Raw genomic sequence first — 27,661 nt, forward strand, 5'->3', positions numbered from 1 at the left:
CTATATACACAATGTTATTTGTGTTTAAGCTTTCTGTGTCTCTTCCTTTGAATTCTGGGTAACTGTTTCATGTTTAGTTATATTGATGTTTAACAGAAAAATGACAGTTGCACGTGTGACTGTTTGGTTTTGTTTTTTTGGTTTTGAATGTTATTTTGTTGAACAAAAGGTAAATGTCTGTGCATTGTGTGTGTTTGTGATGTTGAGGTTGGTACCCTACTTCTCCTCCATGCGTAAGTATGGGAAAAGGCTAGCGAAGCAGTGACCAGCCTAAAAATGTATGTTGTGTTATAAATGATATGTATATCAATGTTTCATAGTTGTCCAAAATATGCAAGATTTGTAGATCATTTAACACAATTAACTAATTAACTGAAATACTTTTGTTTCTGATGACAATGCATTTATTTTGTTTGTACGTATTAATGCGTGTGTGTGGTGTGTGCATGGTAAGTACATGTACATGTATTTATGTGTTTTGTAAAAACAAAATTAATAGAAAAAAATAAAAGTGTGTGCCAATTTTCACATAATCCTAAATCTTTTCAATATTGAAAAAAAGTCCAGTAATAAATATTGCATTTTTTTACAAAAAAAACCAAAACATTTTCTGGGCCAAAATAGCTCATTGAAATAACTACTATATGCTCTGAAGAAAATAAATTATACAATTATAGGATCCCGAAAACTTAAGTGACAAAAATAAGTCGAGGAAACTATTTTTAGGCATTTTTAAAAACATGTGTAACATAACAGACGGATTGGGATTGTTTTTCATGTGGCATAAACAAAAATATTACAGTTCGGCAGCTTGGTCTGAGGACAAAAACAAAATTCCTTTGGCAGCATAGAGAAACTAGAAAACACTCAGAGACCACAAACTCCTTCAAGGCTAAACAATTCCCCGACATATTGCCAGTACACCCCAAAGAAATACTCGCATAAATGGTGAAGAATCCTTAAAAAAAAATCCTGGATCCAGACCCAGATCCGGATCACTTCAGAAATGTTATCGATTTGTACTTGTACCAAGGACCACCTTAAGAATTTTTATGCAAATCTGTCCATAACTTTTTGAGCTATCTTGTTGACAGACAAACCAACCAACCAACTAACCAAGAAAATCCGATGAAAAATAACCTCCTTGACGGAGGTAACAAATAATTGGAAAAGGACAACAGTTATAACTTTCCACTGGAAAAAAAAAATCGTTTTGGGAAAAAAAATTAAGTCATTCACTTAATGGAAGCACAGGAGCAATAAAAATAATATGACAAATTTGTATTTCAATGGCATTAATAACAAATCTTGAAGTGCAGCGCCAATCTAGACTTTAACAATAAACTGTATCTTCTAAATTTTGAAATGAAAACTGTTGGATTTCGAAAATTTCTGTTGAAATCGCAAGGTATAATTTTTACTTGGAGTACAACTGACTTCATACCTGACAAATATTCTTCTAAAAAAATCCTGGTACTTTTGTTTAAATCTCCCAAAAGTGAGGGAAAAACCAAATGAGGAGTAGAAAGACATTTTCTTCAAAAAAAAAATAGTTACTGTTTTCAACTTGAAAAGGACAAATATGGAATGAATATTTAGACGTGCGTATAAACGTGACCTACATATGATAGCCCTAAGACTAAGTGCAAAAGCAGAGTTCTGCTTAATTGTCAATTTTGCATTTTTTTTTCTTTCAGGTAGATAAGGCAGTATTACAATTTATAATCAAAACAGATGCATAAAAGTAGTCGCCAAGGCGTGACAAACATTCCCTAAAATCTGGTGGAAGTTTTTTAACATGCTGTCACGTCAAGTGAATAATTTTCAAATTTTTTTCTCCATATTTTTAGACAATTGAAACGTAAAGGTATTGGTAATGGAAAAATCATAACTTATATTCATGGTAGTGAAAAATGATCATTCATCAAATATAACAATTTTCCGTATAATTTCTCTGTAAAACCAAGTCCAAATAAAGATAACTAGATTGCACTTTACAAATGGAAAGAAATTCAAATTTAGCAAAACAAAGATTCAGCAATCGTTTGTAGACTTTGTCTTAATTTGTTTCACAAAAAAATTTAGTCTTTAACATTTTGCATAGATGTTTGCAAAATATCCTCTCTACTGACCGAAATATATTCTAATTTTTTTTTTTCAATTATAATTATTAAATAATTTGAAATTGTAATTTTGCTTTTAGAATTTCATACATTTTTGGCAGAAATTTTGCAAAACAAACATTATCCACGAACAATTTACAGTATTTTGCAAACATCTACAAAATTTCACTGAAAAAAAAAATCACAAATGACATATTGTTTTTCTTCCGTTCTATGCAGAAACCTCACCAAAAGTTTTCTCTATGCTCGGTGGAGTAAGTCACATCTTGGATGTATTTAAACTCGGGATGAGTACGCAAAAGACACATAAGTTGTGCACAATGAGTTCGACTGAATTCGAACCCAGAGCAATTATATCTTCACGTGCCGACTTCTCTAGAATCCAACTGACTGACTTTGCAAAACACTGACTGAATGTCGAATTTCTAATTTATACCTGAATTGAAATGATAACTGATTTTAATATTGGAATTTGCCGAAGGGCTATACCCGGTAATAAAAATAAACATTTCCATACAATATTAATGACTTTTTTCCATTGTTTTTTTTGTAATTTCCGAAATAACTAAATATTGTTCTCTAAATATTTTCCTGAGCTGAAGAGACATGAATAAGATGTTACATGGAATTAGAGGTACAAGTTGCGAGTTTAAAGATCAGAATTCCCTCATCACATTTTTTAGTCCTACTTTGTTATTTTTTTTTATCATTTACCTACACAAAGATGCTGGTGACTGAAATACAATTCTGAAACGAGACTTGCATAGGATCATGTTTCAATTCAAGAAAGTTAAAAAAAGTATTCTGGCCCAGATGGAAACAAAATACGAGGAAAAAAAAATTAATGACACACACTTTTTGTTTATTTTTTTTGTATTTCAAGTCGTGTTAAGTGGCGTGTTACATGTATATAGTCGATGGTACAAAAAAAAAAAAAAAGACTTATATGCCAAAATATTGCAAATTTTTATAAAATGTTCTATGATGTTGTCATGTTATGGCAATCTAATGTTTTTATAATATCTAACAATTTCAATTTTTTAATAATATCTTGCACTCGTTTCTTTTTTTTGTAACAATATATTTAAATGCATGTAGGCATGTTTTGGTTTTTTTCTTTGTTTTCTTGTAAAAAATAAAAAGTTTGTCATTTCATGATGTGAAATGTAATAATATTTTAGTATGTACAAATAGCAAGTACTTGGTATGTATATATTCAACATGTGTATCAAGTGGCATACAATTGCTCAAAGTTTGTAGACATGTTTCATATTTTTTTTTAAACTTATGTTTGCATGTTTTTGTTGTTGTCTGTACATAAATTTTGCACATATCATATAACATTTATTCTAGGTAAATACAGCCTGTTATGTTCTATGCTACGTACGTATAATTTTGTGACCAGCCACACTAACATAAATTTCTGTTACCTCGATTTCAAATTTCGTATTTTTTCCCCTTTTTTGATATTTCACTCAAACCAGTTGAGTGATTAAAGTATTTAAACAAAATCCCAACGAAAGTACATTGACTACTCAAAAATTTGTTTTTCTTTGCCCAAACCAAATTTTGGATAGGCTGGTCACTGGTCGTCAAACTTTTAACTCAACCAAAAAATTTGGCATCCCAAATACATACAACTCCTTCAAAATCCTTGAAATATTTGAAGAAAAAAAAGATGTTCCGTATAACGGAAACGACTCGCGAATTCCAAATATGACTCCAAACGATGGTGTATAAAACATTTCAAAAGAGATCCCAGAATTTGTGACAAAAAATATTGTCTTCTTGCCACAAAGTGTCACCTTTTGCAAACAGAGACAAAATTTTCAGTTTGAGAGCATGACATTTTTTTTCTTCATTTTTGCCTCAAGGATGAAGGAATATGAACAATTTTCCTATATACATCCTAACAAAGAACGCTGTGGCAGATTCAAATTTCATCAAAAACAACAGTGAAAAAAAAAGGCATGTGAAATGGTGAATTAAACCTAATGAATTTTTCTCCAGAACAAATTTGCCCAATCAGAGCGCAGCCCTGGTATACTCATTAATAGAAAACAATAACAAGACAGAACAAACAAATGAACGAATCACTGCATTGGGCCATTTCACAGCAAAGACTGACCTTGCTCGAAATTCAAATGAGTATACTTTATGAAAAAAGAAGCTTTTGATTGGTCAGCAGTATACCGGTAGTTCTAAATAGAAATGACTAATATAGACCAATCACAGAGTTTGTTGTATCCCTGTGTGATAAGAGGGCAAACAAAAAAATGAATAAGATTCAACGGTTTATCAATCATGATACCAAAACACTAGTGATAACATTTCTGTAAAATCTGGAATCTGGATTAACAGAGGACAAACTTCTCAAACAAAACTCCCAGGGCATTGAATTTGAAGTACTTTGAAAAACGTTCAAGATGAAAAACAAAGCTTTGAAAGGATTTGCACACACTGTCCAAATGGATTATTTCAGGCAAAATCGATTCAAAGAAAATGACGGCTATTTAGAAAGAAAAAAAACATGGAGGTACATGTAGACTTAACTTGACTGGGCCTTCAAGGCGAAATACCTGTAAGCAGAAAACTATTGCTTGGCTAAAACCTTCACCAATTTACTTGAAACAGTTTGATACACCATTTCTTATCTCGCCAAGCTTATCAATATGTTTCTGTTAATTTGGTTGGGAGCCATTTTTTTTTTAGAATCTGGTACACAGAAAATACGTAGGTTGGACATGACAGATTGAAACAGGCAACTAAAGTTGAAATTCAGACAATCAAGGGTAAAATATGCCTGGGAAATATCCTCTTAAAGAATTTGACAGTTCTAAATAACAAAAAGAAGAAAATAAATCCTCCTATTGAAATTATTCAACCATTCCACGCAGCACTCTTTTTTCTCTTCAAATAACCTTATTCACTTCTTCACAATACTCTTTCCATTATCAAGGGAATATGTTTCATCTAGGGGGGCAATATGTTTCATCTAAGGGGCAATATAGCACAGGTGATAGTCATGCCCCACCAGTGCAATATTTATACAGGTACTTGAACCATTGCCAGAACAGTACGGAAGGCTTTATGGCAAGCCCAATATGCTATTACTGTACATGTATACACTTCCAATGTTACAGTATGAATGTACATGTATGTACATGTATGTGGCAATGGGCCTTCATCATTGGCAACACACCGATGGGGAAATATATTCCACTGGGCAATATTACCAACTAGGGCAACATCCCTCAACTTAAAACACTGGGTAATATACACACACCAGGGCAATATTATGTATCGATCAGAAAACCTACATGTATGCATCCAGGCTAACAGAAACAGATCTGGCACTATATTTCCCCTTGCGCAATGCTGCAGAGCAATATCTGCAGGGCAATATCTTCAGGGCAATATCCATATATGCACCTCTGCATCAGTGCAATATACGCATACCATATCAAAATAAATCACTGGGAAAATATTCCATGTATACACTGACAACGTGCCATAACCCTCGAGCTATTGACGCAAATTTCAAACATCTATAGACCAGTTCTCTTTGTGTTTTTATTTTCCTACATAAAATGCACAACACACTGTTATACAGCATTATGACACACATACACTTACCAAAAAAACCAACAAAACATACAATCGCTCAAAAAAAGCTGGTTTGACCCGCATCATAAAAACTCCTCCAACTCAACTCCCTACATCACACACTGTTGAATATTCATAATTGTTTTTTTATTATTTTTTTCAATTTTTTTTCTGGTTTTTAAAATATGTTTTTTTTCCACTTTTTTTTTTTACTGTAATTTATTACCTTTCTTTCTCTCATCAACAGTTCTCTCGCTTCCAATTTGTTATTTTTTTTTTTTTTTATAATTTTTTATTTAGATTTCTTATAAACTCTCTTTCCGCGCACATACCAGTTCAATCCCTAAAGCAGCATTTGTATGAAATCATCTTCGTAAAAAAAGGTCTCTCTCACAATTTCAGAGATTTAACTTTTCACAATGCAGGAAAATCAGCAAATCATCAGCATCATAAAATTGACACTGCAGGTATATAACAAAGCTACAAGTATTGTAGAAAAATCTCTCAAATTTTGTTTCAGATACACTAGCATCTCATGATACGAAATCAAATAGGTTAGTCTCAAGTGGAAAAGACTAACGTGTTGCATTTTTTTTTCTTACTGTTTACTTTTACAGAAGGTGGGCAATATTTTATCCTTTTCAGTCCTGAAAATGCCCCAAAACGGCCTGCCCAAACTCCTCAAACTGCCTAGAATGGTTTGTTGCAGTTTACAGAGCAGGAATTATTCCACCGTTTGCAAAATTAACAACATAAATTCTGCACGAAAAATGATCAGCCTAAAGGTATTGAAGGTTGAAGCATTAATGCCAAAATAGATTAAAGGGGCTGTACAGGCATGTGGAACCTCTGCCCTGGACAGCGCCCACTTTTGACAATTGTCAAACAGTGATGCATTGTAGTCTTGCTGATGGCCAAGTGCACATGGGAAGTCTGGTTATGCGAGTATTCAAGGCCACTAGTGAAACAAAATTACGGAAGTCAGGAGTTAGCATCGTTAAGAACTTGTGCATGTGTATGTACGTAGAGATTCTCTCCACACTCTCTCACAGAATTCTCAACACTCATTTTTCTCCCCCTCTCTCTCACTCTGTCCGTCCACCCTTCTGTCACTCTGCTTGTCACTGCCTCCCACCCACTCTCTCAGCAGCATGTCTCATCCACAGTCATTCATTCGCACACTTCATTCCCAAAACACAAATGTACCACTTGGATTATATGTTTTTAACACACTGATTGCTTGAAGTCGCGAAGATTCCACCCCATTCAGGATAATTACAACATTATCTGGTTTCTTTAAAGTTCACTTTTATTACAAACAAGGCATCCAGGTATCATTCCGATTAACAACTTGCAACTCAACACTGACACGTTTTTTTTTCTCCATTTAAAACCCTGATTATTTGGGAAAATGCCAGTCCTTGAATCACGTATTCATCATGCTAACAAAATGCTCTCTATACTTGGTCTCTCACATTGTAAATATTTTGAGGAGAAATCAAGGCATTACACGCTGAAGTGGTTGATTGTACAGGAACAGATGGAGACTTTTGTGGGCTTTGATAGAACCACAATGGAGTATATTTCATTAAATACGACCAAATGAAGCTTACAAAGAGAAAGATGTACCAAACCGATGCTGAAGAAGAAATCTCATACTCAGTTTTATCGACAACTTTGAGACTTTTGAGTTTACCCAACATCCACTTAAGGTACCTCTTTCGCACTGGACCACATAACTTCACGGTAACGTTCTCACAGTAGACTCCACACCGATTCTCTCTGGCATATGGGCTTGTGCACGTCCGTTCAGAACTGCAGATCCTCGATGTTCTCCTGGGGCGGGCCAAACTCAAAGACCTGGGCGTTCTCGGCAATCTTGGGGGCCAGCTTGCTGTCCTCCTCCTCGGTGCTGAAGTAACGGTCGATGATGTCAAAGGCCTTCTGGTAGATCTCCTGGTTGGCGTGGGATTGTAGGAATTCTATCTTGTCCACACCTGTCAGTAGGAGTTTGGGATACAATTTTGGGTTTTCATCTGGTGATTTGGTATTCAAGAGACCGATACCCTGACCACCCCAATCCTGCAAAGTCCTCTGGGCGGTTTTGAAGGATTGTGGAGGATTGAAGACACATGGACATTTGGTGTCGGTCAAGGGCGGATCCAGAACACAATTTTGGGGGGGGCCAAAAAAAATTTTGGTCCCCCCCCAAAAAGTGGGTCAAAAATTTTTTTGGATTCTAGATGCTCTGTGGTGCGATCTGAGGCAATTTCTGACCACTTTAACCAATGTTTTTTTGAGGAAAAGATGGTGGTGTACTCATTGCCTGCCTTTATTGCGATGTCACCAAAAAAAAAAAAAAAATTGGTTTCGTTTTGGGGGGGGGGCCATGGCCCCCTTTGGCCCCCCCCCCTGGATCCGCCCTTGGTGTCGGTTGATTTTGGAGGATTGGGGCTGCATGGTGTCTGAAGAAGAGGAGGATTTTGGAGGATTGAGGCTGAATGCATTTTGAGAGGCAGGGCTGTTGGAGGATTTTGAAGGATTAAGGCAGCGGGTATCCTTCATTTGAACATAAGTGCAAAATTTTGGAGGATTTTGGAGAATTAAAGATGGAAAATCATTGTCACTCACAGCAGAAGCTGAATTGTGAAGGACGCAGCTATAACGCGGTCAAGCCGAATGCATGTAAAGGTGATTTAGGCAGCTGCCATACGACTCATGTCTCACCACATAGCACAGCCAGATCTTAAGTGTTCATTGTTGCAGAGGGAGGAAAACTGGAGAACCCAGAGAAAAACTCTCGTGACACGGGTGAGAATCAACGAACAACTCTTCTCACATATGACCTGAGCCGGGAATCGAACCCGGGCCACAGCGGTGAGAAGCGAGCGCTTTACGCACTGCGTCACCCATGCCACCTTTCCTGTTCTCAGCAACTTAGTGAGCTTGCAGTAGCTTCATATTGCTATATTGAAATCTTTGGAAGTTATAAAACAAAAGGTCGTGATCATACCTTGACAATGTTCAACAACAAGAGCATACTGGTTCTGCTGGGTGAGATTGTTCTTGACGTCTTGGTCGCCTAGTTTCAGGATGTTCTCCAGACCGTTGAGGGCCACGTGGACAATCTTGGCATCCATGACGTTGAGGAGTTCGCACAGCGGTGGGATGCAGTTGTGCTCAACGATGAATCTATGTAAACGGATGCATGCGTGTGTTATCTTAATCAGATTGTGATGCTCAATTTCATCATAGATTTCTGTCTGCCGAGAACAACAGCTGTTGACAGATGGGGCCCAATCCTCTCATTTTGACCCATAGACAGTACATAGGATCATTTGCTTTTGTGCATTTTGTTTCGTTTTAAGCAACAAAAGTGCTTAATATCTTAAGACAGGTGCATAACAACTAACCTGTGGATCTTTCAGCTCAGTGACTACGATACATTTTGAGAAAACTATAAATTTTGAGATAAATATAGCCAATGACAATGCTTAGATTGATCATGAACATGTATGGGTGGAACAGATTTCTAGCAACAGTGATTAAACTGGCCTTGGCAAATAAAATCTGAAATTGGACCTTGGGTCTGAGCTGCCACAGCGTCGCGCAGTGCAGCGCAGCGCAGTGCAGCATCAATGTTGGACCCAGTGAATTTTTCAATGTCATAGGTCAGTATTTAACCTTTTCCCCAGCCGAACAAGGATCTGATCAGCATTGGTCTAGGTTATTCTACCGTAGAATCACTCCATTCACGACTGGTGAAAGAAATTAAAACTACTACACTTGTGCAAATTTTTACGTGCCGTTTTCATCGACTTTTCACTGACTATTTTTGGAAATTATTAAGAAAAAAAAAAAAACATTTTGCAGAAAAAATAGTTAAATAATCATTTTTGTGGGATCGTTAAAAAATCTGAAATTTCATTGGAAAAGTTTTAAAAATCTGAAAAGTTTCATCTCTGTAGCCACTCCCCCCCCCCCCATCTCCGAGTTATAACCACCTACCTTATCTGTTCAGGGCTGCCTCCTGATGTGGCGTTGGTGATTGCCCAAGCTGCCTCCTTCCTTGTCTTGAACTCCGCCTTTCCTAGGACGTCTATTAGAGTGGGTATGATGTTGGCATCAATGACGCACTGGTGATTGAGGAGGAAGAAGAAGAAACGATTCTTAAAGCTTTTAAAGAATCACAATGAAGAGGTTCACATCACTGAGGACACTGGCAAGTTTCAAGACGCAAAATTCATCAAGACGCAAAATTCATCAAAATGTAAAAATGACTTAAAATTGTCGAAATTGGGAAATTGTCAAAGTTTCACGCGCACAGTAAGACTGTTTTATTAATGTATACCTGGATCTGCTGTCTATTGCCAGCGGTGATGTTGGATATTGTCCAGCAGGCTTCTTTCCTGATGGATTCCTTTTGGCTACTCAACAGGTGCAAGAGGTATGGCAGGGCTGAACAATTCAAGATGATCTGGTTTTTTACAAAAAAAGGGAAAGTAACATTCAGTTCTCCTAGTATGATACAGTTTCACAAATTATGTTTCTGCACGATATGAAGTGATTTTTCTTTTGTCTCAAATTTCCTTTTCTATCCCTTCTTTGTGTGTCCCTCACCTTACGTGGCTCTAATAAATACGGCCTTGTGATGGGCGCCTCTCTGAAACAAGTCAGGAGATCATGACACTTTTGTCCTTGAGCAGGAGACTTTACCATTATTTGCTTCTTTCCTCCAAGTCCATTACAGCACAGTTAAGGTTTATTTATTTACATTCTCAATCAAAAAAGTACCTGTGTTTGGATGTCATCGCCTGTGACAATATTTCCAACGGCTCGTAGGGCAGCGGACACAACGCTCTGTGAGGCATTCCTGATACAAATCACCACACAATTTTTGTTTATTGTACTTCCAGATTCAAGGATTATGAAATTTTGCCCCAAATATAAAATTATTTTTCATACCCCAGTTTGCAAAAAAAAAAAAAAAAAAAAAAAAAAAAAAAAAATTTAAGGGTTCGCGTACACAGATTCTATGAAATACCTGGTCAATTTGGGTTTTTTTCGCGTACACGAACGGTAACGCGAAACTTTCAGTACTCATTGCTGTATGCGTTTAGCAAAAGACTTAACTTAACCCTTACCCTGCCAGACGCAACACAGTGCATCAGGTGGACAAGTCTGGTGCACACTTTGATACATTCAGCTACCAACACCAGTGCATGAATGGCCAGCTCTGAAACAATGAGAGCTAGTCCCATTGAACAATGCCACAGTTGTATCCTGCTGCGTGACCACAGACTCTGAGGCAGTGTGGCCTCAAGACTTTTCTCCTGATGGATCTTGCTACATTTGGCAGGTTTGTCACCTAGTCAAGTGTTGCATGTTACAAGGTTTGGCAGGGTTCTAGATAACATACCCAGGAGGCTTAGGGTTACCTCTTTACTAGCAGTCACCTGTGTCCTTGAAAAAGATACTGGGTGGGAATGAAGTACAACGCCCTCGTTTGGTGGGCATTTGAGTATGAGTGACTGATATACAGGTGACTTTGAGAACCCGAACCAAGACTCACATGAGGAGTTCCACTAGTCTCCGACAGACCCCGCTGTCGATGACAGCCTGAATCTTCTCGTTGGGTCCGTCCGAGAGGTAAGAGAGGGCCCAGCATGCATCGGCCAAGACGTCGTGGTCACTGTGGAATAATAGACGGGACAGGACCGGCAGGCATGTCTTGACCTACAGGGAGGAAAGTCACAGAGAGAAACAGGTTACCAGACCACATCTTGTACTGCATGGAGTCTACACATTGTGGCAATTCCTGAAATATCTTGAACTTGGGGAGGAAATAACACACAGAGAAACAGGTTTAATACCAGACCACTTCTTGTACTGCATGGATTCTACTCGTTGGAACTGGATAGCTCAATTGGTAGAATGCTGGTATGGCTTTTCTAGTGGTCTCACGATCAAATCCTGCCCCAGTTGAAGGAAATGTTCCTTGTTTAAACTAAAACTTTTGAGCGTAATTGTTAGTTACTTCAACAACAACAAATTATTTCTGTTTTCAATAGAGAAGTCCAACAACTCATTAACCTTGGAAACGAAGGGTCTATGTATCTGCATCACACTGACGTAATATATCATAGGTCTTACATGCAAGACTATAACATTGATATGTCACTATTTGTTGGCGTTTCCCCCATTAATCCTAAAATGGCCGGGCTTTTTTGACCAGCTCTCAGCCGTGGGGGGGGGGGGGGGGGATTCCGCCGCCCCCCCCATGATCTCTGCTATCGAGCGAGGAAAAATTATGAAACTCAGTACATGCCTAAAACAACTTAATGTAAACCTACCCAAGAAATTTCATGACTATAGGTCGAATTAATTATTCATATGCACGAATGGTAATTCTGCTCTGTGTACACTACGTATATGGGGAAATTCAGTTTTCAACGCCGGATTTTTTTTATGTTTTTGGAATCAAAAGATGCACAAGGCTCGAGGCTTAAAAGTCATAACAGCTCGGGTCGCGAAAAAGTCAGGGGGGGGGGATTCCGCTACCCCCCCCCTCCCCCCCCCGGGCCCCTTTAGGGTTAAGTCCCAAAATTTCCAAACCCTGTTGCTACCGTACCTTATCAAAGTTCGGTGGAGGGTTCTTTCCTCTACAGAGGTTGGACAGCGCCCAGACAGCGTTTCTTGTCATGGACAGCTTGTTGGATTTAGCCAGTAATCTGTGAAGAGGCAAACAATAAGCAACATTATAAATACAACAGAGAATGTAAGGTGTGATTTAATGAGGGGGTTGGATTGAATACTTTGGCCCCACCCCAATAATACTTTGGCCCCTTCCCCAAGACCAGAAATCTTTGGCCCCATTCCCAAGGCCAGAAAGCAAAGGGTTAAGGAAGTTGTCAGTACTTACTGCAATAGTGGCATGATGATTCCATTATCGATAACAAAATCTCGGCAGTCGGGACAGTCGCCTGCAATGTTGCCTAGTGCCCAGACAGCCTGTTGATAAAAAACGAAAACATCAGATTGCGAAGACTACAAGAACAGTGTACGATTAATATGTAAGCTTAGACCACCCCCCCCCCCCAAAAATACTCGGTCTCTGGTCAGCGTGCGCGTCGATTTTAATCATGCACGTCAACCTTTTTTTTCTCCAAATGAACACGGAAGCTACAACAGCGCCCACTATTGCCGCGCCTCCTCAAATTTTTGTACCAAGGAGCACCAAGGAATGGGGAAATTGCACCAAGGCAAATGATAAAGGGCACCAAGGCAAATTATGGAGGACACCAATGTCTAATGAGGACACAAAAAAGCAAAATAGTACCCACCTTGTCTGTACAATACAAGCTTGAAAAAAAAAAGCCACCAAAAAAAACACCAAAAAAAAACGCATCGCCGCATCAATTCCGGAACTTCAGTCTGACCAGAGACCGACTATTTTTTTTTTTTTGGCCTTATTTCTAATACTTAATTCAAATACTTTGTCTTGATATTTCTTGGCCTTTCCCTTTTGTAAACAAAAACAAAATCCTTTCTGCAGTTCAGAACTCTGCACTCAACCACTAGTTACCTGCTCTCACATACGCGAGTAAATTACAGAACATTCAACATTTTCGAAGAAAAAAAGGCAATCCTACACCATTAAAACTGACAGTACTTCATGCAAAAGTGTAAGATACAATTAGGGAGCTCTTAGTTCTGTGTTCTCAATAAGAGTAAGATTTTGAAACTCGTCGTGAGCCCAGCAGAAGGGCGTATGCGAGTACGCCCTTATGCACAAACGCGTAATCACCAAAATGTTCCCAGGATTAGGGCATATGCAGAAAACTGCCTCTATTATAATGACTTTTAAACGTTTCCGTCGGAACTTAACACAAGTTGTTTTAAAAATTATGATTCATATGTGTGACAAAGTTAAAAATCATACGATTTATAATTCCACGTGGGAGAAAACTGGATTCATAATACGCGTGGGGGAACAGTGGAGCCTTTCAAAGCAATTTTCTTGAATGTGATTTTCGCGTCAGAACGCTCATATGCCCTTCTGCTGGGCACCCGACAAACTAGACAGGGTTCGAAATTAGCGGTAGCCTGCTAGCCAAATGCTTGTCAAAACAGCGACGGGCTAGTCAAACTATTCCTTTAGTAGCCCGGCTGGCGAGTCAAAAAATGTTGGATACAGCAAAGATGAAAGGACAGGAAGAAATATATCGTTAAATTCAGAAAGCAGACCTGTATCAATTTGTGTCTAATTTAATCAACTGTTTTAAAGTATTAGATCTGTTTATTAAAAACACTGACAAAATTGCGACAGAATTGAGCCTGAAAGTACGCCATTTTGTATTTGAGCTAAAAAATACCCCAACAACTAGTGAAAATGCCCACAGGCTAGTTAAGAGTCTGTTTCTTCAGTAGCCAGATTGGCTAGTGAACAAAAAAAGTTATGGTCGAACCCTGTTAGACTTTGGCAACATTACAGTAACTTTTTGTGGAGGGGTGACAATGCAAGACACTGTACCAACCTGTTCTTGTACATCTTCAAATTCTGAGTTGAGTAACTGGATGAATAGTGGCACGGCGCCCGCCTCTATGACGCACCGGGTCTGCAGCGAGGTTCCCGATGCTATATTGGTTAGCACCCAGGCTGCCTCAAACTAACGGGGTTAAAAAGGGGCACAACAAATGATCAAAATATAAAAGTCAATACCAGGAAATTATTGGCGGTATTACACTTTATTCCCTAAAGCCAAAACAAACATTCCCTAAAATCTGGTGGAAGTTTTTTAACATGCTGTCACGTCAAGTGAATAATTTTCAAATTTTTTTCTCCATATTTTCAGACAATTGAAACGTAAGGCCAAAAAAAAAAAAGTCTCCGGTTTCTGGTATGCGCGCGCGTCGCCGTGGCCATGCGCGCCGGCAAAATTAAAAAGGTTTTTTTTCAATGTAAGAGGATGTCTCAAAACTGCCAAACTCACTGGTTTGACTGGCATCCTGCTGCTGCACTTTTTAAACGAGTTTTTAGATGGGGTTACGATCGAGTATAAGCTTTATGTGGCCTCTCTGGACTCTCATATATTTGCACTAAATTTAGTCGGGTATCATTTGCAGTCATCAGCTGACATTTAAATAGAAGAAAATGGTAAAAATAAAATATTAAAAAGCTGCGTCGCCGCACCACTTTTGGGGCAAGCTCCATACCAGAAACCGGAGACTTTTTTGGCCTAATGTATCTTTACAAAATTTGAGGGCTAAAGCCGTTTTCGCATTGGACTTTTTTGGGTAAAACTAATGGTAACTGATGTCAACTTGACCAAATTAAGTCCAGTGCAGACAGCTGGTAAACTTCCCGATTGTAAGTTTTACAGGGCCAACTGGGTCGCGGAAGAATTACATGTACATTTTGTACATTGCTAGTTTTACTTAATGGATGACTTTCCGCGGGCCAAAATTAAGCCGAGAGTGGACGTACGGTAGAATAACTGCAATGTTAACTATCAGTCGCGGTAACATTTTGCAAAGTTAAGTCTAATGCAAATAAGGCTTTAGGCGGTTTTGTGTTGTACAGGGAATAAAAGGCAGTTTCGGGTGGCAGAGGGCTTCTGCTTCTGCTTCTGCTGGTATAGACCGCTTGCAGACGCGTTCGATAATTGACGCGCGAAGGTGCGCGACGCCATGTTGTGGGACAAAATGTGCATGGATAGATATGCTTTGTCCCTGCTGTATGCGTTTAGCGAAAGACTTAACTTAACCCTTACCCTGCCAGACGCAACACAGTGCATCAAAAAAGCTTGTCGATTATCGAACGCATCTGCAAGCGGTCTATACTGTACACAATGCCCTGTTGGACTATCTCGGTACATAGGGTTAATCATAGGCCCTGATGGTATGGGGATATTGTTTTTATTTGAAGGCCTCACAGTGTGGGAACAATGAAGGATGGTCAATCAAATGCAGGAAAATAAAAGCAGGAAGCTGTCAAGTTGAGTAAAAAATGACCTTCTGAAGATAAACTTAGGAAGGCAACTGTATCATGAATCTTTTGCATTGCCTATGTCATATCCTGAAATGTGAGTCACATCACGAAAGATTTGGTTCTGGGAAAGCTTCGACTTGTATAACGCAACTCCTGCCGGCTGCTTTACCTGCAAGGTGCTGTTGCTATCGTTTTGTAGAAATTCAACAAATCGGGGTACGATTCCAGTGTGGATGACCTCATCGATGGGAGGGTTGGGCTCTGTGGATGAATTATTCATGAATTAAGATATGGCTCAGCCTATCTTAAGATATACATGTACAGTCTAACCAGTGGCAGCAGGAACATCTTGCCAAATTGATTGATCAGAAATTCAGAACAGTATTTTGTGTTACAGTGGTCACATAACTGAAATGCTAATGGGAAATTCCACGGCTACTCACGTTACATTTTTGATGTCCTTTTGAGTTTCCTTGGGCTGTAATTACCTTATGGAAAAGGTTTAATAACTGTTATCCCAATGGTAGATAGAGTAGACCTACATGTAGACCTACCTAAGCACCAAAGATGACATCCAGAAAAATGTGTTATGTATGCTAAACAAGAAACACAAAATCAGTTACTCACGTTACATTTTCGTAATGTGAGTACCCGATTTTGTGCATCTTGTTTATCATACATAACACATTTTTCTGGATGTCATCTTTGGTGCTTAGGTAGGTCTAGGTCTACTCTATCTACCATGGGGATAACAGTTATTAAACCTTTTCAGTACGGTAATTACAGCCCAAGGAAACTCAAAAGTGCATCAAAAATGTAACGTGAGTAACCGTGGAATTGTCCTAATGCTCAATTTATTCTGTTTGAATTAAACTTAAAACACAAGACTTTGATGGAATTAAACAATGCTTTATCATGGCCGTAAAAAAATATACAGAAAATGTTGGTGAAAATTTAAGCACCTTTAGAGAGTAGTTTTCTAAACTTTTGTGTAGCAGCCAATTGCTGGGTGACGTCTTCACTCATGAGGGCTTGAACCATGTCCGGACTGACAAAACCCTGGCAGAACAAAAGAACAACGTAAAACATGGCAAGGAATAGTGTATCGCAGCGTGTGTGAATTGATTTTTGTTTGCTAATTATTGTTAGATGCTGTACTCATTAAATACTATTTTTCACATGAATGCGTACAAGAAAACTCTGGGAGTGAACAGTGACATGTCTTACCTGCGTAGAGGTGATTATGTTGTCTTGAAGGGACGCTTCAGTCTCCAGTACAATGTCTACATTTCGCCTCTTGAAAAGCTGGTGGCGAAAGATGAAGAGAGAATACATATTTTTGATTCATAAAAAGGTCATGTACCTTCTATTGAATGTTCCAGAGCTGTGTAATTTTGACCTTATCTGTATTTTTCAAAAGTATGAGAAAACATGTTTAGCAATTACTTTCAAATCAGCACTGAATTTTTATTTCCCGGAGAGCAAATCCAATCAGGCTATAGGGAGGGTAGAATCTCGATGGCACATAGCAAATCAAACAAACTTTCAAAAGCTTTGAGGACACTGTCTGTAGGCACACAAGTCTTGGATTATATTTGGAATCAATTTTTTTTTTATAGAAATGTATGGCTTTTTTTTTTGATGAAAACTCTTCCAACTTCTGACAAGTAACTTTCATACTAAACACTTTCTTCTCAATTAACTGAACTGAAAACGTAACCACAAAATGGGTAGAATGATCGAATAATTGACTTCCTGAACAACCTACATGTATGTGGCCCTAGCCTATCCTTGTGCACTGTACAAGATGATTAAAAAAACAAGCGAAACCCAAATGTCGGGACCATTGTTTTTGTGAAGTTCTGCATGCAGCACTTTCAAACTCTAGGATATGAAAGCCCAAGTCTTAAGCTTTCTTTTTGTACAAGAATCTTTGAAATCACTCATGTACTTTTTAAGTTACGGAGTTTTAAACACAACCACCGTTTTAAAGCTCTGTCCACGGATCACAAAAAAAGGTGTGTGTTCTTTCAGCAAAATGAAACAATTCACACACATCTCTATGTGATTCGTTTTCGTTGTGCTGAAAGAACACTGAACTTTTTTGTGATCCATGGACAGAACCTTAAAACGGTGGTTGTGTTTAAATATCCATAACTTGAAGAGTACATGAGTGATTTGAATGGTTCTTGTACTAAAAGAAAGCTTATGAATTGGGCTTTCATATCCTAGATTTTGTAAGTGCTACATGCAGAACTTCACTTAAACAATGGTTCCGACATTTGGGTTTCAGGTTTTTTTTACTCACCCTGTACAATGTACATGTACACAGTCAGTCTTCAGTCTTATGACATACCTGCTCTTCCCGTTTCTGCTTGCGTAGCTGAACGCCTTCTTCTTCTCTCCGTTTGCGCAGCTCCTCCAGGCCCAGCGCCTTGTTCTTGTACATGTGGAAGTGACCTTTGTTTTGCTGAGAACTTGCCATTGTTGCTACAACTGTGGACAGCAAAATAGAATAAAACTTCCTTGAAACAAACTATTTAACAAATACATGTACATGTATACTACGGTCACAGATGTACTTAATATTGATCAAGAATTGTTACATTGGCAATTCCACGGTTACTCACGTTACATTTTTGATGTACTTTTGAGTTTCCTTGGGCTGTAATTACCTTACTGAAAAGGTAAAAAAAAAACCTGTTATCCCCAAGGTAGATAGAGTAGACCTAGAATGTACCTAAGCACCAAAGATGACATCCAGAAAAATGTGTTATGTATGATAAACAAGACGTACAAAATTGGTTACTCACGTTACATTTTCGTAATGTGAGTAACCGATTTTGTGCGTCTTGTTTATCATACATAACACATTTTTCTGGATGTCATCTTTGGTGCTTAGGTACATGTAGGTCTAGGTCTACTCTATCTACCTTGGGGATAACAGTTTTTAAACCTTTTCAGTAAGGTAATTACAGCCCAAGGAAACTCAAAAGTACATGTACATTAAAAATGTAACATGAGTAACCGTGGAATTGCCCTTATGATTACTATGAATATTTTTTTGCGATACCATTTCTCAATACTGCTGACAGCGCATCATGTATGTGGCATTATATTCATGTGAGTCACATGAACGCACTTTGATGGTACATATTCACCTGTTCTGTGGCTCATTCTATAATCAATACGAATGAACACTGCTCGTGGTATATTTCTAATAGTACATGTAATAGTAATACACTATCAAAGGAGCCATATCCTGTTGATCAAGGTACAAGCCTGAGCCTTTCCATCTGAATTCTACAGACCAGTGTGGTACATTGTGTAATTTGATGTGCTCTTTGTTACAATAAAACTGTAACTAATATGATAATGTAATATTAACCCTAACCCCATGGCCTTTTTTGCTAAGATGTAGCCTCAATCCTGCAAAATCCTCCAATTGGTCTCATGGAAAAATAGCTTAGCCTCAATCCTGCAAATTCCTCCATTATTCATTGAATATGGTCCGTGGAGGGGTGACCACTGCCTGAATCCTGCAAAATCCTGCGGCAGTGACTGTCAATATGTTGAGGCTTGGCCAGTGACATCCTGGAGCAGTACGGAGGATTTCAAGCATAATCCAGGCATATATTTATGCATGGCTGAGCAAAAACAACACAAGGTCAGGCCCAAGACCTTGACAAAGTGCATCCTACGAACGTAATGCACTTTTGCCATGTAACCGCAATCTTCCAAATACCTCCACTTTGGCGAAGAGGATTTCGAAGGATTCAGGGCGGTTAGGGTTAAAGATGTACTCCTCATGTTATTTTCGAGTTTCACATCGAAAAATAGATTGTGGGTTTTTTTTTCAATTGCTATTTTCTTAGCAATATAATAGTTATTCACTTTTGAAAGAGTCATTGAAGAAAAAAAAATATAGACATCAAGTTATCAAAATATTTCTTCACAACATGTGAATTATTGGCTGCCAGACAATAATTTGGCTCTCGCAGGGCGGGTTCATTGTGCAGAAAATTAAAACCTTTTTTCAGAGGGTTGCAGACGCCAAAAAATCGGAATAAAATATTTTTCCTCGTTGAAACAAAACATACAAATTGAGCATGGGGTAAGCATACATCTTTAATCCTTATCTTCTTCCCTCACTTTGCTCTTAAAGAGAAAAAAATCTTTCCTCAGGGCACTGAGTCAAACTCAACACAGTCTCCAAATGTCACACCAATACCAAAAGCAAAGATACCAGCCTGCCCGCCAAAAAAAAATCTTTGGTATGCACAGTACACGTACATGTATATGTCGGGTCTAAATTTAACACACCCAATTAGTCTATGATTAGGAGTTTGATTTAAGATCGTAACATTATCACATGATGATTAACACCCAGATAATGAGATTGTGAGACTTGAAATTAAACATATCTTTTTAAAAAGAAGTACTGTATAGTAAGTAAAAAGGTTGTATCGGTACATGTATATGTACATGTTAGATAAAATATACCAGCACAAAAATGAAGTTAAACAATTATCTGAAACTTTGATCTAGTACTGTTCATGGGCAATTCCACGGTTACTCACGTAACATTTTTGATACACTTTTGAGTTTCCTTGGGCTGTAATTACCTTACTGAAAAGATTTAATAACTGTTATCTCCATGGTAGATAGAGTAGACCTAGACCTAAAGCACCAAAGATGACATCCAGAAAAAATGTGTTATGTATGATAAACAAGACGCATAAAATCAGTTACTCACGTTACATTTTCGTAACGTGAGTAACCGATTTTGTGCGTCTTGTTTATCATACATAACACATTTTTTCTGGATGTCATCTTTGGTGCTTAGGTAGGTCTAGGTCTACTCTATCTACCATGGGGATTAACAGTTATTACATTTTGTAAACCTTTTCAGTAAGGTAATTACAGCCCAAGGAAACTCAAAAGTACATCAAAAATGTAACGTGAGTAACCGTGGAATTGCCCTCATGTATTCACACCGCACGAGCTGTGCATGTACATGCACACGCAGGTACATGTACATGCACACTGTTACAATTAGTGTCCAAATCCAATTAATCCTGACCTCCATGAGTGATTTACTAGGAACCTTCCTCACTCTTGCAAAATCCAACACCATGCTCAACACCCAAACTGTTGGACTCTGATTATGGTGGTATGCTTGACCCCATGTAAAACATAATCAGTTTACCAGTGCAGCACTATTACTCCAACAGATTCCAACAAAATATGCAGTTGGATTTTGAAGGGTTGGGGTGGTTATGAGAAACAAATTTGCAACGAAAAGTAACCAACAAGAAATTGAAATAAAATTCAGTACATTGTGCATATCACAAGGAATTTACCTTCGTTTCAGAAAAGTTGAAAAATCGAATCCAAGGACTTAAATGTTCATGCTATTACACATGTTTGACAATATGAGAGATTACACATTTATACATGATTTTGTTTAGACTAATACAAAAATGAATGGAAACTGTTCAATATCCGAAAGTCATTCCACCATCTTTATACATGTACATACATGTACATCAATAACTTGTTAGTGGTCTTCTTAATGGCCTCCTTTGCTAAAAACAAGTTATACCTGTTTTGCAACTTCTAATTGGATTTTTACATAATATAATTATAATAATAATAATAATAATACCGGAGTCTTATATAGCGCATGCATCTACATTGTACCAACAATTAGGTACTCAAGGCGCTGGTAATTATGGTATTTTTTAAAGACCTGTAAATGAAGTTTATGAGAAATATGAGATCCATGCTTCTAATTATGAGCAACTGGCAAATCATGGGCTTACTGTTGCCTTACATAATTTCTTTGTTCGGCTGCTCGGCGCTATACACCATTAACCCTATAGTCAGTCATTATATCAGTTCTGTAATTTAAATAGAAACAGAAATGTTGATGCCCATCTGTATTGATTCACATGACAGTATAATGCTGTATGGCAAACGGTTGAATTGACCTCAAACTGGGAGATATGACTCTGCAGCGCACTGAGTCACTCCGTGACACATGCGGCAGGGGGCTTAAAATAGTCTCGGCCGAGCCACAAGATGATTCAATGCTTCCTCGAAGCAACAGAGATGCATTTTACTGACAGTAGTGAGAGTGCGGTTAAAAAGGGGGGACTACAGATCTGCGGCACAGGATAACTGATTCAATAATATGTGTGCATCTGTAATTGTAAAAATGTCCAGTGACGGCCGACAATTTTCTGCTAAACCACGAAATTACGGACCTAAACAAATTGCCGTAATCCAGCTTTTTGAACGAAATATTACAGACTGAGAATTTATCATTGGGAGAAAATACTGTTTCTAATAGACAACAATTCTTTTACAAAATTTCAGTAAATGGAAATGAAAAAAAGAAATGTGAAAATGAAATGGAACTCCTGAAGTACATGTAGGAAAAACGGAGTGGAAAACATGTAAAACAAAATGTCAGTAAACATTGTCATTGATATGTTGCCAAGTAGATTAGACTCAATAGTTGTTTTATAGACTGCACTGTTCCCTTTTTAGGAAAACCAATCATATCATATTTCATAAATTTACATGTACGATAAGACCTACTGGTACACGTACATGTAAGTAGAAAGCAGCACAAATATTAATCAATGTTGCTGATCCATGTAAACAAATGTCCTGGTACATCAGTATACATGTGCTGTACATGTGGAGTTGTCTTCGTTGTATTTTGTACAAAATCATTGATGCATTGTTTCTGTTTAATCAATATAAATGATTGATAATGGCCCGAGTCTTGACGTGTGGCACCAGGTCATGGCCTGTTGGAGTAATGTTCAGCTCTATCAATGGACCGTGGAACACCCTTTTAAACGTACTTTTTCCATTGCATTAATCGGACGCCTTAATTAGTAATTTCAAAATGTCATTGGGCTATAGTGCTGTACTGAGAATTGTGTACAAGGTGCTAGTGGGAACATTATTCATATGTACTCATGAATATAAATGTCATATACATGTACACATAAATGTCATATACACATTTCCCAAATTTTAATTTCCATTTAAAAAAAACCTAAAGACCATTTCAACCATAAAAGCAGTGTTTACAAAAAAATTGTTCCACATTTCCTTGATCCTTCTGTTGGACCTGTCGCAGATGACAACTAAAATGGGTGAGCAATCTTTGGTTTGGGAACTACAGAACAATTTATATAGGGCTCGCTCAATGACGGCCATCTCTGTGGGAGAACTGCAACTGCGTATTTTACGCAAACAAGCACGGATTACGCTGTGTTGAAAATGTTGCAAGCACGCGCTTGTTGCTCGCAATGTGTTTAAAATATGACATAGCCGATGCGCATTATGCAAGTTGACGCTCAAAATGCCGATGCACGTGGATGACGTCATTTGAACCAAGGGCGGATCCAGAACACAATTTTGGGGGGGGCCAACAAAATTTTTGGTTCCCCCCAAAAAGTGGGTCAAAAAAATTACGGCGTGGGGTTCGGGGCCCGCTTAAGGGCCCCGAAAATTTTTTGGATTTTAGATGCTCTGTGGTGTGATCTGAGGCGATTTCTGACCACTTTAACCAATGTTTTTTTTTGAGGAAAAGATGGTGGTGTACTCATTGCCCAGCCTTTATTGCTATGTCAAAAAGTGGGTCAAAAAAATTACGGCGTGGGGTTCGGGGCCCGCTTAAGGGCCCCGAAATTTTTTTGGATTCTAGATGCTCTGTGGTGCGATCTGAGGCAATTTCTGACCACTTTAACCAATGGTTTTTTTTTGAGGAAAAGATTGTGGTGTACTCATTGCCTGCCGTTATTACGATGTCACATAAAAAAAAAAAAAAATTGATTTCGTTTTGGGGGGAGGGGGGGGGCCATGGCCCCCTTTGGCCCCCCCCTGGATCCGCCCTTGATTTGAACAAGACCCTTACAGCAATTTTTGGAACTACAACGATTTATGTTTACAGCAATTGTGGTAAAAGGCACACTGTTGAATTTTATTTCAGCGAGTTGTACATATTTTCATCAGAAAATAAAGTGTGGGCCTTAAAATTTAAATGTATCATTCTGGGTGCTTTAGATTGGTGTATTCCAAAAAAGAATTGGGCAAGTGACAAACATCAATACAGTTTCGCAATGCTTTTTGCTCCCTGAATGCATGGCATGTCTAATCTACATATGGCACGCATGATAATATTTCAATCCCAGCGTATTGTATCCATCCAAGTTTGGGAACTGGATAGATACATGTGATATGGGGCTGGCCTTAATAACCGCAGGCTGTTATAACCAAATTGCTTTTAGCTTCAGTGATGCACACATAATGAGGAAGCAATGGTGTAACATAGACTTGTCCAAGTCAGCAGAACTAAAACGTACATGGTATGCAATTGATTGTCCATCATGGTATAGTCAGTTGATGTCTAGGTATCGCCTGGACATTCTCGTCTGGTCATGAAAAACCTGAGCCAACTTTTTCAATATTACAATTTTTTTATTTTTTTTTTATTTTGACATCCTGCTTTGAAATGTGCATTAAGAGCTGGAACCCACAATCCACCATGTGTACACATACGGTACAGCGGTATGTAAATACTTTTTTACGTCAACCCTACGTTTAATGTACATGTATGAGTATGTTTTCAACACACTTGGTCCTCTGGCTGGAAAATCAGCTACATGTAGACCATCACAGCAGTGAAAATCAATAAAGTGACTGTTTTTAACAGTAAGGATTGGGATTCCCTTCTTAATTTCATAAACATGTAGCAGTGCTTTGACTTGAAGTGATTGATCTGCCAGCTGTACCTACCAGTTACCTCGTATGTCTGTTGATGGAATTTGACTAGTCACAGAGTTTACATGAATGTGATCCGACTCGTTTCTTTACTAGTCTATGTACAAATACATGGCAGAGGAAGTTGAAAAAATATTTGACTGTCCGTGACTGGTCAAACAATAGGAGGGACATCTGACATGCTGTGTGCTGTACCGGTACCCGTGTTCATATATGTAATACAAGAATTGCATTGAAATAATCGTGATAATAAAGACTGTGTCAGTTGACAGTGTCAACAAATCAATACAGTACATTTATCCACAAATGTGTTTTTTTAATTGTGTACATGTATCTCAGTGTGTAATCTAACAACCGTTAGATTTTACTTGGCGCCCCTACCCCAGAGAATACGGGAAGAAATGTATAGGGAAGATATGTGACCGATTATCCCCAACTCCCTAGGGGGTGTGCAAAATCATATTAAAACGGGAGGATTCAGGACTGTTAGGGCTATAGAATGGAATCGGGCAATTGTGCGGGTAACGTTGCGGTCTGACCGCAATTGTGAAGAAAAAAAAACGTATAGGTGATTGGGTGATCCGATGCACTGGTCAAATTTGTGCACTGGGCGTCCAATAATGCGCCCTCTATTGATTAAAATTTACTTCATGCCCACCCCGCATCCGCGCATCCGCGCATCCAAGACGGAATGAGTGGGTAGGTTGGGGTTGGTTTTAGATAGGGAAATAAAGTAGTGGGTCCTATAGGGTAAATACAGTAGGGGGTAAATAAAGCGCCCTCTATTGATGACTTCATGCTCATCCACCGCGCATCCGCGCATCCACGCATCCAAGACATCCCAAGCTGTCTCACTTGGTATATATACTACGTACTTGTCAATAATTCACTCTCTATAGCGCCCTCTATTGATCACAATTTACTTCATGCTCATTCAACTCTTTATACCGCCCTCTATTTGTTGATACATCTACGTTCATACCAATACCGTATCCGGCCCCACGCACGCATAGGAGAAGTCTCATATACTAAAGTTGCTTTGTTCTCAAAGACAAAAGAGTGCCATTCTACTCAACGACCCCACTCCTCACATCGCATCCAACTACAAAAAAAACCTTTTCCGGCGCGGCGTGGCCCTGCCCCTGCATTCTATAGTTGCTCCGCACTTTCTGATTAGCTATAATTTAAAGCGGGTGAGTATGTTAAAAGCAAAAATAAACTAGCAGGCCTACAAACATGACAAACTAAGCCTATTATTATTAAAATCATAGTGAAAATCAAAATTTGACAAACTCACAAAGTTCTACATGTTTTTGTACATGGTGGAAGTGTGGCCTTTATTTATGGGGCTAGGGCTAGCCCCATTCTATGGCCACGCACTGGACTAAACTCCGTGCTCCAGTGCGCGGCTATTGATGAATGGGGCCAAGTACGGGCATAACGGGCAATATGCACCGACATGTAGGATGGAACGCCGTATTATCGCGGCACTTACATGACTTATCACGTTTCTCGTTCGGAATAGAGATTGCCCACTAACCTTTCTGAATTGTCCTGTCTTTTGTGTAGTATAACTCTTCCTTTTTAAATTAATATAAAAAAATCCGACGGTGGTGTGGTCTATTCCGTGTACGATGCCTGTGAAAATAGACATGCTCGGAGTGTGCGAACGGAGGTGGACTCCTTATTATCGCGGTATGTGGGAAGTGGTTTTTATAATGATCCCAACTTTTTTGTTCATAGTTAATGTTTGACCAAAATATCCCCTGAATAAAGTCTGATATTTTCCCTGTAACGTTCAAGTTGATTACAGACTATATTTCTGCAGGATGATTTCTTAAGACCCTGCCCTTCCCCCGACATGCCCGAAAGGAAAACACAAATCCCTGAGGCAAGTCTACTGATCGGCGATTGAGGGTGCCATTCACTTTACACGGTGTGCCGTTTTATTTTCGCTAATGCGCGGAGCTTATTTTGATCCCGTAAAAGTTGTTACGATTTCGCGCTGCAAATATCGTCGTTCGACTTCATTTTACATTTGCTTCTGAAGAATGGGAACCAGACAATGAAACTTTCATGGACAGAGCACAATTAAAGATTTATGTTAAAATATAAACGGTACCTTTGAGCAGACACGGTGAGGGAAAATTTTGCAAGTTTTGGAAAACGTTAATATTTATTAAAATCGTTAAAAGTCACGAAAGACACAACATTTTTTAATCGTCCTTTTTATAGAACTCGGTAGAAAATCCTTGATGACTGGTGAACTGGATAAAAATCGCCAGTTGAAGGAGTTTTGACAACGCAAAAAGAGAAATTTCCCATGCCGCAATAATAGGGATGCCGCGATAATAGGGAGTCCGACTATACTACAAACATGACAAACTAGGCCTAAGCCTAAATCATAAATGTGAAAATCAAAATTTGACAAACTCACAAAGTTCTAGGCCACATGTTTTTGTACAAGTGGCCTTGGGCTTTATTTACGGAGGTAGTCCAGTAAATTGGCCACATTTATGGGGCTAGGGCTAGTCCCATTCTATGGCCACGCACTGGACTAAACTCGGTGCTCCAGTCATGCCAGTGCGCGGCTAAGCCTAATGGGGCTAAGTACGGGAATGACGGGCAATATGCCTATGACTGTTCACTGTGCAAATGCTGTTCACTGCGTGACTGGCCACACGCACGTCAAGCAGCCGGCATTTTCATAGTGAATTTAAACCAATTTTTAACACACTTATATGCTTCAAATAACACACTTGAACAAGAAGAACTAATTCTTAATAATGTTTCAATCGATATCAAACAGAAATTTTATAATTTTTTACCTGTCTTGCTCATAAAATCCACAAACGAAGTATTTTTTATTCCGGAAGAACGTGTCGATTTGGCACACTACTTTTTCATCGACGACAAATGGTGATTACAAAAGAACGAGCACTTCGGTGTTTTTTGAAACGAGCAAACAAGAGTTGGAACTAAACTGAAAATTGCCAAATATCCGGCTTATGAGTACTTAATCAAGAATGACTCGTCCTTATGCTCTATTTTTGCTAGATTTTAAAGCAATGAATGTTGAAACCTTGTTCATCAACTACACGTTTTAATTCCGAATATTAATCAGTCTGTCAGCTGC

At 38.5% G+C, this 27,661-nt stretch overlaps 1 protein-coding gene across 1 annotated transcript; it reads right to left on the reverse strand.

Moving 5' to 3' along the window:
- Positions 1–2,540: 2,540 nt before the first annotated feature.
- Positions 2,541–27,483, reverse strand: LOC119744307 (importin subunit alpha-7-like). Its single transcript, XM_038220176.1, has 14 exons — positions 27,354–27,483; positions 18,077–18,216; positions 16,948–17,025; positions 16,683–16,779; positions 15,890–15,981; positions 14,267–14,398; positions 12,652–12,740; positions 12,361–12,460; positions 11,302–11,465; positions 10,524–10,602; positions 10,081–10,206; positions 9,738–9,865; positions 8,743–8,921; positions 2,541–7,726 (listed from the first exon to the last, which is right to left on the reverse strand). The coding sequence occupies exons 1-14, from the start codon at positions 27,364–27,366 to the stop codon at positions 7,539–7,541; spliced, it is 1,605 nt and encodes a 534-aa protein (XP_038076104.1). The 5' UTR covers positions 27,367–27,483; the 3' UTR covers positions 2,541–7,538.
- Positions 27,484–27,661: the final 178 nt, after the last annotated feature.

This window comes from Patiria miniata, unplaced genomic scaffold, assembly GCF_015706575.1.
Source record: "Patiria miniata isolate m_02_andy unplaced genomic scaffold, ASM1570657v1 HiC_scaffold_7, whole genome shotgun sequence".
Classification (NCBI taxonomy): Eukaryota; Metazoa; Echinodermata; class Asteroidea; order Valvatida; family Asterinidae; genus Patiria; species Patiria miniata.